The following is a 16,708-nucleotide window of genomic DNA, read 5'->3' as shown; positions in this document are numbered from 1 at the left end:
AAACGGAAACTTAATTAAATCAAATATCAAGCCAAAGCACTCTGAACCAGACACCTTTATCTGAAAGGCTTGAAATGACTTCCCAAACATGTCTGTCTCTGAACCATTTCATTGGTACCAAATAGGCCACAGTCCCCCTTCTATTCTCTCAGGCTTGATGCTGAGAAAACAAAAAGGCCTCCTCATCTGCAAGAGAGAGGGTAGCCCTGCTATTGATATGGATGAGGATTTTTTGTTAACGATTAAAACAAGTATTCATTCACAATAGAACCATTATCTCAGCATTATTATACCATAAATATTAAAGGAAAGATCAACAGAGACTCCCTGCAGTGAACACTGGGGAGTTCACAGCACATTGCATTCTTTAAAATTATCTCATCTAGAAGTTCCAAATTGGGTTAATTATCAGAATCATCTGGGGAATTTTTTTAAAGATCATCTGATCGTCTTTTTTTATTATGAAAATATTTCAAGCATTCAGCAAAGCTGAAAGAATTTTACAGTGAACACTTGAAAGCCATCACCTAATTTCTACCATTAACATTTTGCTAAAACTTGTCTTACCACATCTGTCCTTCTATCCATCCCTTTATCCAGCCATCAATAATTCTTTTTTTTTTTTCCTTACACATGTCAAAGCAAAATGCAGATATCTGTATACTTTCCCTAGGGAGCTCTCTAAACCTGTACTTTGCCAGGCTTCAACCCCAGTGGTTCACAGATCTACTGATTCAGGAATGTTTTCAATACCCTAGGTGATTCTGCTACACAGTCACGTTGGGGAAAGTATCGGTCAGAAGAAGCTAGGTTATGCTGTAGTAACAAACTCACCTAAAAATCTCTGTAGTGTAAAACAACAAAGATGTTTCTTCTTCTTTCTCCTCTTCCTTTTTTTGTTCTTGTTCTGGACTAATGCTACATGTTCATCAACAGTTGACTAGGCTTCATGCTGGTAACCATGCTGATGGAGCCCCTACTATCTGAAACATTGCTAGTTTCATGGTGAAGGGACAAGAGACATTCGTTATAAAAACCTCTGCCTAAATGTGACACACATCCACTTCTGCCCACATTTTATTGACCAAAGCTCTTGGGAACTCTTAAGTTAAAAAAAAAAAAAAATAGGGACAAATAATCCTTCCTCAGGGAGGAGCTGTATGGAAGGGAAGCTCGAATATTTAGGAAGAGTAATAAAACACACACACATAAACACAGAGAGAGAGAAGGAGAAAGAGAAAACCACTAATTCAATCCAGATTCTTCAATTCACAGACAAGGAAGGCAAAATCTCTTTTGAGATTGTCCAAGCTCTCCCAGGATCACTCAGCTACTTCAATGCAGGAATGGCCTAGAACCAAAGTCTGCTAACTTGCAATGTCAGGTACCGGGGCTACCTCCCTCTCTCTGAAGCTCCCGGTTGTTTACCATCCATTTATTCATTCATTCACTGATCTAACAACTATTGAGTGCCCCAGACACTGATACATAAGGCACAGAGCCTGCCATCAAAGTTCATGGTCACATGTGAAGTTTTTCCACATAAGCTGCAGCTGACCCTGCCACTGGCATATTTTACCCTGTTCACCAAATAACCTGAAGCAGCAGTGCATGTCAGAACTAATAGAGATGTCTTTGAGGATAAAGATCTATTTTTCTTAGTTGTTTCCGGTCAGTCAGTTCTCAGCAACAGCTTCTGAAACTCAGCATGGTGCTATAGCTCATCCCAGATACAGAATGTTGAAAATGACTCACAGGCCTACAGTGGTTGGGGATCATTCCTAGGGCATGGTCAGTTCATGATCTGATGGAATAATAGCTTTTCTCTGAAAGGAATCATTCAGACACAGAAACCTAAACCCAACCTTAGAGCACATTTTCATTTAGGGAGAAAAAAATATTTCAAGAGGTAGAAATCGAGTAGATTTTTAAACAACTCTGATGGCTTTATAAAAATAAGATAGTGTGATTTCCAAAAGATATTTGGTACCTCCACAAGCTGTAACTGTGAAGACTAGCCATCTTTAATGATGTTAAAATAGTATCACAATATAAAAGTGCTGTTCCCTAATTTGTAATTAAAGAGATTGAAGCTCAAAGAGGATAAGTGGCTTGACCAGAGTCCTCTAACTAGATATAGGTTATGGAACTTGAGTCCTTTGGTCCAATGTTCCTCTGACATGAAAGGAAAGAGTTGTCAGTGTTGTGGGGCCACAAGATTCCTAGACATTGACCCTATTTAACAGTTGCCTGTGACACCATGCAAGGTTCTGTGGGGATAACAACACAAGTAAAGCAGCTTCTACTCTCCGTGAGCTTCAGCCTGCCAAAAGAAGGAAGAGAATGTGGGCAAATTATGTGTCCAGGGGAAGAGAGAACTCCAAGATGTTCATCGATGGTTGTTAAATGCCACTAAAAGGTCAAAAATGGTAAAGACTGGAAGAAGATCATTAAATTAGATGACAATTACGCAATCACTCTTCAACTAGAAAAGATCAGCCTCAGAGAGTGATGAGAGGACAGGCTGGCAAGGCGACAGGGACTCAATAGAAGAGAGGGAAATGGAAACAAGACAGTTTGAGGGTACTGAAAAAATAGGAAAGACTATAAGAATAACTAGAGGATGAAGACAATGGTAGAGATATTTTCTTTTGAGTTAGGAAGAAACCGGCCTATTGTTACACAGAAGAGCGATGAGATGGTGCCAGCTGAGGGGAGTACATGTAATGTGGACAAGAAAGCAGAGCACGTTTTTTTGGCAGGAAGGAGGAGAGGATCCCTTCGTCATTAGGAATTTATTCTTGGGGAGGATGGTGGGATAGGTGATGGGGACTAAGGAGTGCTCTTATAGTGACAAGCACTGGGTCCTGTGTGGAAGTGTTGAGTCACTATATTGTACACCTGAAACCAACATAACACTCTGTGCTAATTACACTGGAATCAAAATAATAAAGTAAAAATAATTTATTTCAGCTACGATTATGAAGTGACTGTGTGTTTCAGGTGCGTGTGGGCACCAGAGGGAGCAAAGCACACCCATAGCCTTTGCTCATGAACCACAGAGTCTAATGTGGAAGACAGACCTTAAGTAGATAGTAGAGAGACAAGGGAGAGAGGGTCATTGTACTGTGAAAAGTGCTGTCAAGGAAAATGCCACGGTGCTAAAGTGAGCGCCAAAGCAGAGAAATTAGCCTTCAGCTGAAGAGTTGTATAAAATAGTCTGGCAAACTAAAGAAAGGAAGGATGGAAGACAAAAGATGAAGACCCGTGTGATTTGAAAATGTTGAGGAAAAAAGAGAATCTTCACCTTCCTAATGAAGAGGAGGATTAAAAATACTTGTAAGAGTAAGAATATGTTTGAATGTGTTGGAAGAATATGTTGGAAGATTTGAGGACAATGAGGAAACATTAGAATCCATCCATGGACATCCAATTTGGTAACAGCAAAAGAGGAATATATTTACCCAGAAGCATTAAAAGCTATTATGAAGTTAGATAGCATGACCCCAGGGATGCCTGGGGGGCTCAGAGGTTGAGCCTCTGCCTTTGGCTCAGGGCCTGATCCCAGGGTCCTGGGATCAAGTCCCACATCGGGCTCCCCGTGGGGAGCCTGCTTCTCCCTCTGTTTATGTCCCTGCCTCTCTTTGTGTCACTCATGAATAAATAAGTAAAATCTTAAAAAAAAAAAAAAAAAAAAAAAAGATAGCATGACCCAGTTGGCTTGGTTTTCTGACTTCCTCAAGGAATCCTTAGCAACCCAGAGTGGATGCGCATAAAGTAAATAGGCTGGGCAGAGAGCAGTCGGTGGTTCTCATGGCAGCCACAACAGGATGCAAAGGGAGCAAAGGATTCACAGTTATTGGAAAGGGCCTGGTGTGCAGCTGGCTAGGGAGGTAAGTGGTCCAAAGGGAATGGATCAACTCAAGGAGGTCACCAAGAGCACAGAGAAGAAGTTGAGAAGTGAGGTCAGGGGATGGGAAAAAGGGGGAGAAAAACACGAGCAGAGTGCAAGGATAGACCCACACCTTAAGGAACTCTCAGTTGCTGCTGGATCAGTAGGGAGCTAAAAGTGGGTCAGTGGTACAGGTCGTTGGTGCTGAAGAGGCTTAAGGAATGCCGAGGCTGGGGTGGGATGGGAATGCAGGCCTGGAAAACTCTGCCCGTGACAATTAGAACCCAGAGAATGCTGTCCCCTCTGCTGTGCCTCGCAGAAAATAAACTTCATGAGTTTTCTAAATCAGATATGGGGGGAGGTGGGGGCAGAGAGATGGGACAAGGGAAGGTTTTAATGAGATTTGGGAAAAAGGGACAGATTTCAGAGACTTTTCAAACATAGACTCTTTGCAAAGCTGCTCAACAACCGGTCAGGTGTGGGAGACAAGGAGGAGGGCGAGTCCCAGGTGGAATGAGGCGGACAGTTGGTTCTCATGTCTCCTCATTTTACAGATGGGGAAACTAAGGCTCAGAGAAATGTGCCCTCCCCTGTGGCCACACAACTCAGAAACGACAGAGCCGGGTCTCATTGCCACGTCCACCTGCCCTGCACCCGTCCTGCCCTCCTCCCCTTCCTGCCATGCTCGCTCCCACTCAAAGCACCCTACTAAAGACACCAGGCTCACCCTTAATGCTCTCCTTTCCCACACTTCCCTGGTCAGGTGAAGGCCGGGGTGCTGCCTCACGAAATCCCCCCCGTGTTGGTGGAATCGTGCTTACAGACCCAGCTCGCTCGCCTGCCTCGCTGCTGCAATGCTGGGCTCACCTGCCGGCCCCCCATGACCTGTGAACCCCCTATGGGGAGGACCAGGCCTCCGAGTCCTTTTATTCTCCGTGCTTAGCAGCCATCGGAGCTCAACGAGGGGCCCAGCAGACGGGCCCAGCAGACGTTAGTCAGGTGGGGAGCTGGATTAATAGGCTTAATTCCAGGTGGCACCCTCCAGGGAACAAGGCACAGGAAGATGTGGACAAAGGCCATCATAACCCGCCCCGTGCCATTACTGTTTGAAATATTTAAACATGAGAAGGTGCTAGAAATTTAACATACTTGTATTTGTTTGGATTGGGGGTTCAGCTCCTTAGGTACCTGACAGGGTGCCTTGTTTGGTCTCTTCTTTCTGAGCATGGGAGGCGCCCCACCCAGCTTTGCCACCCGTCCTGACGCCAGGCCCCCCAGCAACAGTGGCTTTGGGGGCAGGTCTTCCCTTGCAGGCCCGGCCCGTGAATCCAGGAGCGGCCTCCTGGGAGAGCATGCCCTGGGAAATAAAGAACATGCTGGAAGAGGAGGTCCAGGCGGGCATGTGGAGGCCCCGCAGCTGATTTCGTTTCCACCTCAAAGAACAACTCCCACCCCCCACCCCCCCCATGACCAGTCCCGCAGGGCCTCCCTCCGTAGGGCAGACAAGCCCTGGGCTGTGAAGGGAGAGTTCCCAGCACTTCCACTTGCACAATATCACACCTGAGGCTTCACATGGAAGGGTTTTTAAATCGTATTGAAGGTTGAGAATAAAGCTTTCTCAACTCTTTTTTTCTCTTTTCTTTAATTTTCAATTTTTTATTATTATTTTTTTGACGTTCGATTTGCCAACATATAGTGTAACACCCAGTGTTCATCGCATCAAGTTCAGCTCTTTTTTTCTTTTGAATTGTCGACGACCCCTTCGAGGTGGAATCTCGCATTGCACACTCCCTGTGAAGGGCCCCACGCGCTTTTGTGGATAGGTTGGACCCGGGGGTTGGAGCCTTGAGGGATGATCTACCAACAAGTCGGTGGGATGACAGCAAATGTTACAGCTCCTCGTCTGCTATGATCATCCTGTCACCAGGGAACACAGCCCACTCACTCCGACATGCGGCACCTCAAAAGATTGTTTTTTTCTGTTACAACAAATTATCCCGGAGGGGTATTAGGGCCCCGTTGTTTTTTGTTTTTTGTTTTTTGTTTTTTGTTTTTTTTTTTTTGTTTTTTTTTTTTTTTTTTTTTTTTTTTTTTTTTTAAATTTTTTATTTACTTATGATAGTCACACAGAGAGAGAGAGAGAGAGAGGCAGAGACATAGGCAGAGGGAGAAGCAGGCTCCATGCACCGGGAGCCCGACGTGGGATTCGATCCCGGGCCTCCAGGATCACGCCCCGGGCCAAAGGCAGGCACTAAACCGCTGCGCCACCCAGGGATCCCTGTTTTTTGTTTTTTAATGTAAAAGTCATAAGGCCTCAAAGACATGCAGGTGACATTATATGAAAATTCATTATCTCTACTAGCAGTTTTTGTGCCTTCACGGCAGTGATAAAAATCGTTTTGTTCTCCAGTTTGGAGCCTTGGGAAGAATCAAGGCATTGTGTAGATTACTTAAAATTCCACTGTGCCTGCACCATTTGGCCAAAGAATGCTGAGAATTTGCAGCTGTTGCTCTGCAAAAGGTTCCTAACTGGGGCACTGGCTGCCGTTGAACACGCAGCTGTTGTTAATTTGAGCTGAGGCTTTCTAATTGCTTTTGTGTCAAAATTTATTAAATAACATTTTGGAGGAACAAAAACTGTAATAGTCGTATTAGTGGGATGCTGAAGGAAGAAAGTCACTGGAACGCAGCGGTTTTGCGTTGTAAGCCGAGTCTGAAAATACCTTTTCCACATGACTGGCTGCCAGCCACCCCAAGAAGAGGGTTTCCAGGTAAATCCGGCCATGGGAGCCCTGGAGGCTCCTGCAGGAGCTCAGCCCCTTGTTGTCCTTGCTCTTCTTATCTGGAAGCACTTCTTGCCTGAGTGGCCTTCTCTCGCTCCCATACTTTCCATCCGTTTCTGTCATCTTAGGGGATGAGTCCCTCAGAGCAAGTGCAGCCCCCTGAGTGCTCTGCATTCTTCCTGTGAGCCTCTGTAATTGGGTTTTCCTGTTACATCTCACCCATCCGTGACAATACCCTGAGGTGTCAGCAGCCGTGGGGGTGAGAAGTGAGAAACCGTGGACCTTTCCTTTATTCTCTGCCAAGGCAAAGGACAGCGAAGGCAAGACCCTTCTGCTAACAAGGAACAGCAGCTACGTTTCCCTCAAGAAGAAGTAGTTCTCCTGAGAAAGGGGTTTTGGATATGCAGAGAGGCAAACCAGTGCAATTGCAGGATTTGTCATCAATCCTCACTACCATGTTGACATCTCAATCACGTTTTGCATTTTTTTTTTTAAGATTTCATTTATGTATTCATGAGGGACACAGAGAGAGAGAGATTGAGAGTCAGAGACACAGGCAGAGGGAGAAGCAGGCTCCATCCAGGGAGCCCGATGTGGGACTCGATCCCGGGTCTCCAGGATTAGGCCCTGGGTCGAAGGCAGGCGCTAAACCACTGAGCCACCCAGGGATTCCACGTTTTGCATTTTAATCTTTAATATTCCCTCTAGGGATCCCTGGGTGGCTCAGCGGTTTGGCGCCTGCCTTTGGCCCAGGGCGCGATCCTGGAGACCCGGGATCGAATCCCACGTCGGGCTCCCGGTGCATGGAGCCTGCTTCTCCCTCTGCCTGTGTCTCTGCCTCTCTCTCTCTCTCTCTCTGTGACTATCATAAATAAATAAAAATTTAAAAAAAATTTAATATTCCCTCTAACAGGAAAAACTTCGGTTCATCAGGCACTTATGGAGCACCTCCTGTATGTAGGGTGCTATACTAGTGAGGGACCTGGAGGCCAAGGGGTAGACAGGCCGCGGGCGCCCACGTGCTGTTGAAACCACTCACTCCCACAGACGTGAGGGTAAGAGGTCTGATCCCTGGTGGAGGGCCAAGCATTTGCTGGAGGCCTAGGAGATGAAGAGGATCTCAGCTGTTAGAGGAGGAAGGAAGAGCCTCCCAGGGTGAGGAAGACCTGGGGGAGGTAAAGCACAGTGGCCTGGAGAAGTATGCCGTGCGGCAGGGATGGTAGGTGGCCAGACGTGACAGTGTTGGACGAGGATAAGAAACAGACAGAAAAGGTTAAACCAGATTCTGGAAGGTTGAAGTGCCACTCCGAGGAGTTTGGATCTTATCCTGTGGGGAGCAGGAAGCCGCTGAAGGCTGTGGAGCTGGGAAGTGTCAGTGCTTTTCAGGCAGATCATCCTGCTAGCAGAGCTGCTGGACCCCAAAGCCTGGTCCCCTGGCTCCTGCAGAGGCAGAGTGACGGCCACAGGCCAAGGGCAGGAGGACCTGCTCCTACTACAGGGGCACCTGGCTAGCAGGGAAGTGACGAGGAAATGCATCTGAGAGCCACAGCCCAGGCTTCACAACCTTGGCCTGCTTCCCACTAGCCATGCAGCCATGGCAGGTGAGGTCATCCTGCTTCCCCATCTGTAACATGGGGGTAATAGGGCCTGCCTCTTAAGGTCATTTAAACATTTTTTTAAGATTTTATTTATTTATTCATGAGAGAGACAGAGAGAGAGAGAGAGGCAGAAACACAGGCAGAGGGAGAAGCAGGCTCCTTGCAGGGAGCCCGATGTGGGACTCGATCCTGGGACTCCAGGATTAAGACCTGAGCCGAAGGCAGATGCTCAACCGCTGGGTACCCAGGTGTCCCGATTATTTTAAATTAATTCATATATAATGTTTACAACAGTGAGTGGTAGAGTAAGCTCCCGACAAAGGTTAGCTGTTGTTTTCAGATGCAAAATCTTACAGTTTAGCAACTGGTTGAACTTAGGGTGGAGGGAAGGCAAGGGAAAGAGTCAAAGACCATGACGGGGACAAAACCCCTTGAAATCTGAGTGGGTCCTGAAGATGTAATTATGTAGAAGGATACACGTGGCTCCTTGTCTGGAGGCCATAAAACCGAAGTGCTCTGTAGTGACGAGACCCGGAGTTGACAACTTATTCCCAGATGTTTCAGAAAGTTCTTTATTCTGTCCTGGTAACTCTTGTGTACATTTGGGGCTGTTTGAAAATGAAAACAACGTACCTTAAAAATTAACAGCTAGCATTTGTTGGGCACCCACTGTGCACCAGGCACTGTGGTCAGTTGCTTTGCACAGGAGTGTGTTCAATTCCCCAGGAAACTTGTCTTTCGTCTCTGCCCTGTGCCCCTGCAGCAGTGTGAACTCTCCCCACTAGTTACCTACAGTCACTGCCCACCCCGCTCCCCCGCAGGCTCTTTGAGGGCAAGGACTGTACCCCCTTCTCCACTCTATCCACAGCTCCTAACAGAGCTCCCTGTAAAGGATGAGTACTTAATCAGTCCATGCTTGGTGAATGAAGTGCTTAGGCTTGCTCACTGCAGCGACTTGGGACAGGTGTCTGATATGTGACTTCTTTTCTAGGTGGCCCGGGCTCCGGCAAAGGCACACAGTGTGAAAAGCTGGTGAAAAAATATGGATTTACACACCTTTCAACTGGCGAGCTCCTGCGTAATGAGCTGTCATCAGAATCTGAAAGAAGCAAGTTGATCAGAGACATCATGGACCGTGGAGACCCGGTGCCCTCAGTAAGCAACAGCGGGTGGAAGATGGTGGGGGGAAGATGGTTGGGAGTGTTGCATTAATCTAAGCTACTGGGAAAAAAAATAAGAAGCCCCCAAAGACAATAGCTGCATATATGTCATGTATTCCAGTGGCTTCGAATGAAATCCAGAGTCCTTCCCGTGGCTCTGGACGCCAGCCACCTCTCCAACACCATTTACACCTGCCCCTGGCCTAGTCGTCCCATAGGCCCGGCTGTTCCTGCTTAGGGCCTTTGCACTTGCTGTTTCCGCAGCCTGAGTGCTCTTCCTTCATATATTCACGTAGTTTGCTCCTTTACTTCATCCAGATATCTACTTAAATATCACAGTTTATCAAAGAGGCCCTCCCTGGCCACCTTATCTAAATAGCACCTCCAGAATTCTCTCTTTGTCTTGCTTGAATGTCGTCCCTAGCAATTCTCTCTAGCTGATTATTTATTCTTTATTTCATTGTTCGCATACTATCTATCTTTCTCACGAGAGCATAAACTTCACGAGGAGTGAATTCACTATTTATCTGGGCATAATTTCTTACCCGCCCTGGTGATGGCTGTATTCCCCAAGCCCATGCCAAAAATTAGAGGATGCCAGAGGGTCAGAGAACAAACAGGGCGATTCCTCCCATTCTGGCAGCTGGTTGCACTTTTCCTACATCCACTCCCAAGATCCCATGTATCTCTTCTCTCCTATTTCTCATAAGCACAGGTTAAATCAAAATGTTTAGCAGAGAGAGTGACATTGCTAGAAAAATGCTACTTCATATTTACGGAGAGTCTTCTCAAGTCAGTGGATGTCAAATTTGATAAAATATTTCCTGGAAAAAAAAATCAACAGAGAAGCACATTTTAGACCATGCATTGCCTGCTTTTAAGCTACCATTATGCCTAATTTATGGAGTGTTACCATATGAAATACAGCCTCTGTATTTCATCTATTCTAAGATGCTATTTTCAGACACCCCAGTAAAATATCACTGATAAACTAGCCCATATGTCACGATAGCAGCACAAACAAAAACACTGTTAAACTATGATTGATCGCAAAATACTTGACCAGTTTCGCAGCTGATAAAACGTGGGGGAAGGTGAGAGTATGAATGGATGAAATATGACATATTGCTGTGGGCTGTTAATCTCACCCAAACCTTTCTTGCTCCCACAATGGGACGTCTAGAGGAGACGGGGGATGTGCTAGTGCTGTCCTATGAAGAGCTCAGCACAGGAGGATCCTGACCACTCCCTCTCTCTGCTCCAGGGCATCATTCTGGAGCTGCTGAAGGAGGCCATGGGGGCCAGCCTCAGTGACACCAAGGGCTTCCTGATTGACGGCTATCCCCAGGAAGTGAAGCAAGGGGAAGAGTTCGGCCGCAGGGTGAGCTGTTGTCAAGGGGATCTCCCCAGAAGGAAAATGAGGGACATTGTTGAGTTTGGGGGATAAATTCAAATTCTATCCCTTTCCTAAAGACATGAATCAGACTGTCAGTCACAAATAGCAAGAACTCAACACAAACTGACCCAAAAAAAAGAGGAGGATGGGTCGGTGATGGTGGTGGATTTATTGGCTCAAGTAACTAAAATGTCCAGGAGGGGTTTGCACTCGGTTGGATCCATGTATTCAAATTTGTTCACCAGTTGTGCGACTTTCTCCATCTCTTGGATTCCAGGCTTATATTTCACCATGTAAGTGATCTCACAGAAAGGGTTTCTCTTTTCCAACGGGGATAGCAGAAGACCCAGGGTTGTGTTTCGTTACCCTGGATTAGGTCGTGAGCGCACCGCTGAACCAATCAGTGTGGCCAAGGGGAAGATGGGAGGGCGTTTAATGGCATATCCAGGAAGACCAGGCTGGAGATGAGGAGGGAGGAGGGAGCACCGTACCGGATGCACACAGGCCGAGGAAGGGAAGGGAAATGACCCAAGAAAGAATAGGGGAGCTCTTGGAAGCCGGCAAGGGAACTGATGCTGGACAGGCAGAGGCAAATGTGCGCCCAGCTCCAACCTCCCACCGTCCCGCCTCCCCGAGGCCCTGGTCTCCCAGTGAAGCAGGTGGGGCAGGGCCACTCCCAGGGGAACTGTGGTAAGTAAAATGCCTCAGAACTGTCCTTTTTTTTTTTTTTTTTAAGATTTTATTTATTTATTCATAAGAGACACAGAAAGAGAGAGAGTCAGAGTCAGAGACACAGGCAGAGGGAGAAGCAGGCTCCATGCAGGGAGCCCGACGTGGGACTCGATCCCGGGTCTCCAGGATCACACCCTGGGCCAAAGGCGGCGCTAAACCGCTACGCCACCCGGGCTGCCCCAGAACTGTCCTTGATCGAACCTGCTCTGGGCTCACTCCTGCCTGGGCTACACGATGTACACGCATTTATCTCCCAAGTCCAAGCAAGCGGGAGACGACTGTCCCCACTTACTAAACAAAGACTCCAGAGCTTACAAGAATTAAAATTTACCTAGCTGTCTCTTTAGTTCTAAAACATTTTTGTATTTCATTTCATATATATTTAATAACCTTTTTAGACAGAGAGAGGAGGTATTTTCTTCCTCCTGTTAGAGCCGGTGGATTCAGCCCACAGAAATTACATGACTTGCCCACAGTCGCGGGGCTGGAAAGTGACAACTGCTGGTAGGACGAAGATTTGGGGTCCCGACTCCATCCGACTCTAACACGGCAGTGTTGATCAAAGTGAGTGGGACTTGTGTGTCTCCTGGGGGTTAGTCTGACCTTCAGAGCCTGTTCGACTGAACTTCCTTAAGCTAGTACCTGACCACCCAAAGGCCGATTGCTCACCTTCCCCTGCATTTCCCACTAGCAACCAGAGTCAGAGAAAAGAAAGCCTGGCCTAGTTGGCAAGAGTGGGATGAGCCCACGGGGCGCTTCCTCAGCCCCAGAGCCTCCATCAGCAAGGTGGGAGGGGCAGAGCCTGTGACTGGTGGTTCCAGGCAGTTCTGGGGGGGGGGGGGGCACGGACAGCCAGTATTCTAATGAGCTTTCTCCCACAAAACAAACCACTTTAAGAGCTCAGACTTGAGTTTGATATAAATCAACGACTGTTTTCAAAAAATGGAATTGGGAAGATTGTTACACTTTTTTGAAAAAAATATCATGATAAATAAAATACATGTAACATAAAAGCTAACATCTTAACCACTTTTAAGTGCTCAGTTCAAGAGGGTTAAGTGTGTTCACATTGTGGTGCAACCAGTCTGAAGAAGTCTTCTTCCTGCAAAACTGAAACTCGACTCCCGTTAAACAACTCCCTGTCTCTCTCTCCCCTCGGCCCTCGGCCCTCGGCCCTCAGCAAACACCATTCTACTTTATGTCCCTTTGAGTTTGACTACTCTAGGCACCTCTTATATGTGGATTTAGATGGATTTGTCCTTTTGTGGCTGGCCTACTCCACTTAGCATCATGTCCTCAAGGATCATTCGTGTTGTAGCATGTGTTACAATTTCCTTCCCTTTTGAGGTTAAATAATATTTTGTTTATCCATTCATCCATGAACACTTACTTGGGTTGCTTCCACTCTTCGGCTATTGTAAATAATGCTGTGAACGTGGTTGTACAAATATCTCCTCAGGACTCTGCTTTCGACTCCTTCGGGCGTATGTACAGACGTGAAATTCCTGGAGCATCTGGTAATTCTATCACACACCACCTACCATAGCCACTGCGCCATTGTACATTCCCACCAGCAGTGCACAAGGGTTCCAGTTTCTCTACATCTTCACCTGCTATTTGGGGGGGGAGGGGTTGACAGTAACCACCCTAATGGGCATGAGGTGACTTTTCATGGTGGTTTTGGTTTGCATTCTCCCAAAGATAAATGATGTGGAGCAACTGTTGTTGGGCATTTATATATCTTCTTTTAAGAAGAGATGTCTATTCACATCCCTTGCCCATTTTTGAATGAGGTTGTTTGGTTTCCTGTTGAGCTGTAGAAGTTATTTATATATTCTGGATATTAAACCCTTATCAGATATATGATTTGCTAATATTTTCTCCCTTTCTATATGTTGCCTTTTCATTCTGTCGATTGTGTCCCTTGATGCAGAGAATTTTTTTTACGATTTTATTTTTTAGGGACGCCTGGGTGGCTCAGTGGTTGAGCGTCTGCCTTTGGCTCAGGGTGTGATCCTGGGGTCCTGGGACCGAGTCTCACATCAGGCTCCCTGCATGGAGCCCACTTCTCCCTCTGCCTGTGTCTCTGCCTCTCCCTCTCTGTGTCTCTTGTGAATAAATAAATAAAATCTTTAAAAAATAAAAAAAAAAATTTTAAGATCTTTTAAATAAAAGATCTTAAATGCCCTCCCATCTTCCCCTCGGCCACAGTGATTGGTTCAGCGGTGGGCTCATGACCTAATCCAGGATAATGAAACACAACCCTGGGTCTTTTGCTAACCCTGTTGGAAAAGAGAAACACTTTCTGTGAGATCACTTACATGGTGAAGTATAAGCCTGGAATCCAAGAGATGGAGAAAGTCACACAACCGGTGAACAAATTTGAATACATGGATCCAACCTAGTGCAATCTTTTTTCTAAAAGATCTTTTTTAAGGTCTTTTAAATAAAAAGATTTATTTTTTAGTGATCTCCACACTCACCATAGGGCTTGAACTCATACCGTGAAATCAAGAGTCGCATGCTCCACCGACTGAGCCAGACAGGCACTCCGATGCACAGAAGTTTTTTATTGTGATATAGTCTGATTTATCTGTTTTTGCTTTTGTTCCCTGTGTTTTAACATCATGTCCAAAAAGCCATTGCCAAATCCAATATCGTGAAGCTTTTCTCGTACGTTTTCTTTAAGGATTTTATCGTTTTAGTTCTTACATTTATGTCTTTAATTCATCTTGGCCAATTTTTGCATATGGTGCAAAGTTAGGGTCCAGTTTCATCCTTTTGCATGTGGATATCTGGTTTTCCCAACACCCATTTGTTGAAAAGATGTTTTTTCCCAGTTGTATGGTCTTCACATCCTTGTCAAAAATCATTTGACTACATATATGAGTTTATTTCGGGCTCTGTATTCTATTCCGTTGGTCTGTATGTCTGTCTTTATGCCAGTACCACACTGTTTCTATCACTGCGACTTTGTAATAAGTTTTTAAATGAGGAAGTGTGAGACCTCTGACTTTGTTTTACCTCTTCAGGATCTTTGAGATTCCATGTGAAATTCAGGAAGGGCATCTCTATTTCTGTGACCTTGGAGGATGCTAATGTCCCTTACTTAGGCCTTATGCAAGGAAACACATCTCACCTTCCAAAGCAAGCACTTGCTTTAAAACTGACCAGAAGAACAAAGATGCTACAAGTACACAGAATGAGCCGCTCTTGATTCATTTATGCCCCTGCAGGGACCCCATCGTTTGTAGAGCCCCTTCCAAATTACAGGCGAGTAATTAATTTCAAATTTGGCCAAGACAAATACAGACATCCGATTTTCTCCAGAGATGTAGAGCCACCAGCCAGGTTGGAAGCATAGCGAGTATTTCTCGTACACTAATCAGGCCCACAACTGTTTGAAGCCCATTCAGGCCTGAGAATGGTTTTAACCGGCCTTTCTGTGTCACAGAGACCAAAGTGCCTGAGGCACGGGACCATCTGCTGCAGAAAAACTCAGTTCAGTTCCTGAGGCTGACTTTCCTGCATACCTCTGGTTGAGTCCTCTGAGATGCAGGGTCTGTAAGGATTTGCTTGACTCCTGTGCATGACGTCACCAAAGACCACACTCAAACTAGTGTCCACAGCTTAAGAGTATGTCTGTGTGCAATTTCTCCGTTGCCATCCTATCTTCTATTCCCAGTGCTGGTTTAGGCCTCATAGAATTCATGATCTGTGCCTTCAAATCCAACGTGGTATATTGGGAGGATGGAAGGGTGTGTGTGTCTGTGTGTATGCACGCACGCTCGTGTGTTGGTGTGTGGAATATGAAGATGCAGTTGGAGTTTCTTTTTTTGTTAAGATTTTATTTATTTATTCATGAGAGACACAGGGAGGCAGAGACATAGGCAGAGGGAGAAGCAGGCTCCCTGAGGGGAGCCCGATGGGGGACTTGATGCTGGGACTCCGGGATCGTGGCCTCAGCCAAAGGCAGATGCTCAACCACTGAGCCCCTCAGGTGCCCCTGAGTTGAGGATTCTGACCATCATCTCCATTTCTCACTCCAGATGTGAACCACTGGGCACAGTGACTGGGTGTTAGCAGGCCTGTAGTCAAAGCTCTGCTGCACAACTCACTGGCAAGTCATTTAACTTTACATATGTCAGCTTCTTCCTCTACAAAACCGAGATTGAAAATGTCTACAGCAGTGCCTCTTGGGAAGACTGGATGGGGTCCTTGAAGAGAACCTGACACATTTACAAGCCTATATATATATATATATGATGTTCAATAAATTGTTACAGTCTTTTCCAAAATTATTCCTTTATTCTGACTATAGAAATAAAAATTATATAGCTATGAGACAATACAGAAAAGTATAGGGGCACCTGGGTGACTCAGTGGTTGAGCGTCTGCCATTGGCTCAGGGCGTGATCCTCATGGCCCCAGGATCAAGTCTTGCATCGGGCTCCCTGCATGGAGCCTGCTTCTCCCTCTGCCTGTATCTCTGCCTCTCTCTGTCTTTCATAAATAAATAAATAAAATCTTTTTAAAAAAATACAGGAAAGTATAAAACAAAGACTAATCACCCGGAGGTAGCCCGTATTAACATTGTGCTGTATATCCTTCCAGTCTTTGCTCCACCCTCTTTTATACAGATAATATCATACGGAATACATAAGTAACAGAATAATCACTGTTATTTTTTGAGCCCTTAAAATATGCCGGGAGTTGAACTCGATGCCTTACCTATGTCATTTTATTAATCTTCATAATCCTATTCAGTAGGTACTGTTGTTTCCCTTTCGTAGGGTTATCATCATCTCCAGGAGGGCTGCGTGCCCAGCCTCGCTCTCTAGTGTGAAACTGAAGTGCTTTCCTGTTTTAACCCAACCTTTTGCTCCCACAACAGCCAAACTAAACAGATATTAACAGAAACAAAATGCATGCGCTTGCTCTTGGCTTTGCCCTCTCAGGAGGCTCTTAGCTGAAATTGTGCCCTTAGCCTGATTATGCAGATAATTTTCCTGGCCGTGTGAATGGTGCCATTCCGTCCCTCGGCCTACTCTTACCTACCTCGCAACACCTCCATCTACAGAATAAGTGATTCTGATTTTTCAGAATGAGCTCTTAGCAAAAAAAAATAATAATAATAAGTTATGAAT

The 16,708-nt window shown here is 45.8% G+C and overlaps 1 protein-coding gene across 2 annotated transcripts in view; it reads left to right on the top strand.

Annotated features, from left to right (window-relative positions):
• AK5 (adenylate kinase 5) overlaps window positions 1–16,708 on the top strand; it is a 237,479-nt gene that overhangs the window by 196,754 nt on the left and 24,017 nt on the right. For both annotated transcript variants that reach the window (XM_038541633.1, XM_038541632.1), the window contains exons 11-12: window positions 9,265–9,428; window positions 10,698–10,814. In XM_038541633.1, coding sequence (XP_038397561.1) covers window positions 9,265–9,428; window positions 10,698–10,814 — 281 coding nt within the window. The remainder of the gene's footprint in view (window positions 1–9,264; window positions 9,429–10,697; window positions 10,815–16,708) is intronic.

The sequence above is a fragment of the Canis lupus genome, chromosome 6, assembly GCF_011100685.1.
Source record: "Canis lupus familiaris isolate Mischka breed German Shepherd chromosome 6, alternate assembly UU_Cfam_GSD_1.0, whole genome shotgun sequence".
Lineage (NCBI taxonomy): Eukaryota > Metazoa > Chordata > Mammalia > Carnivora > Canidae > Canis > Canis lupus.
This window is presented reverse-complemented; position numbering and strand designations above follow the sequence as displayed.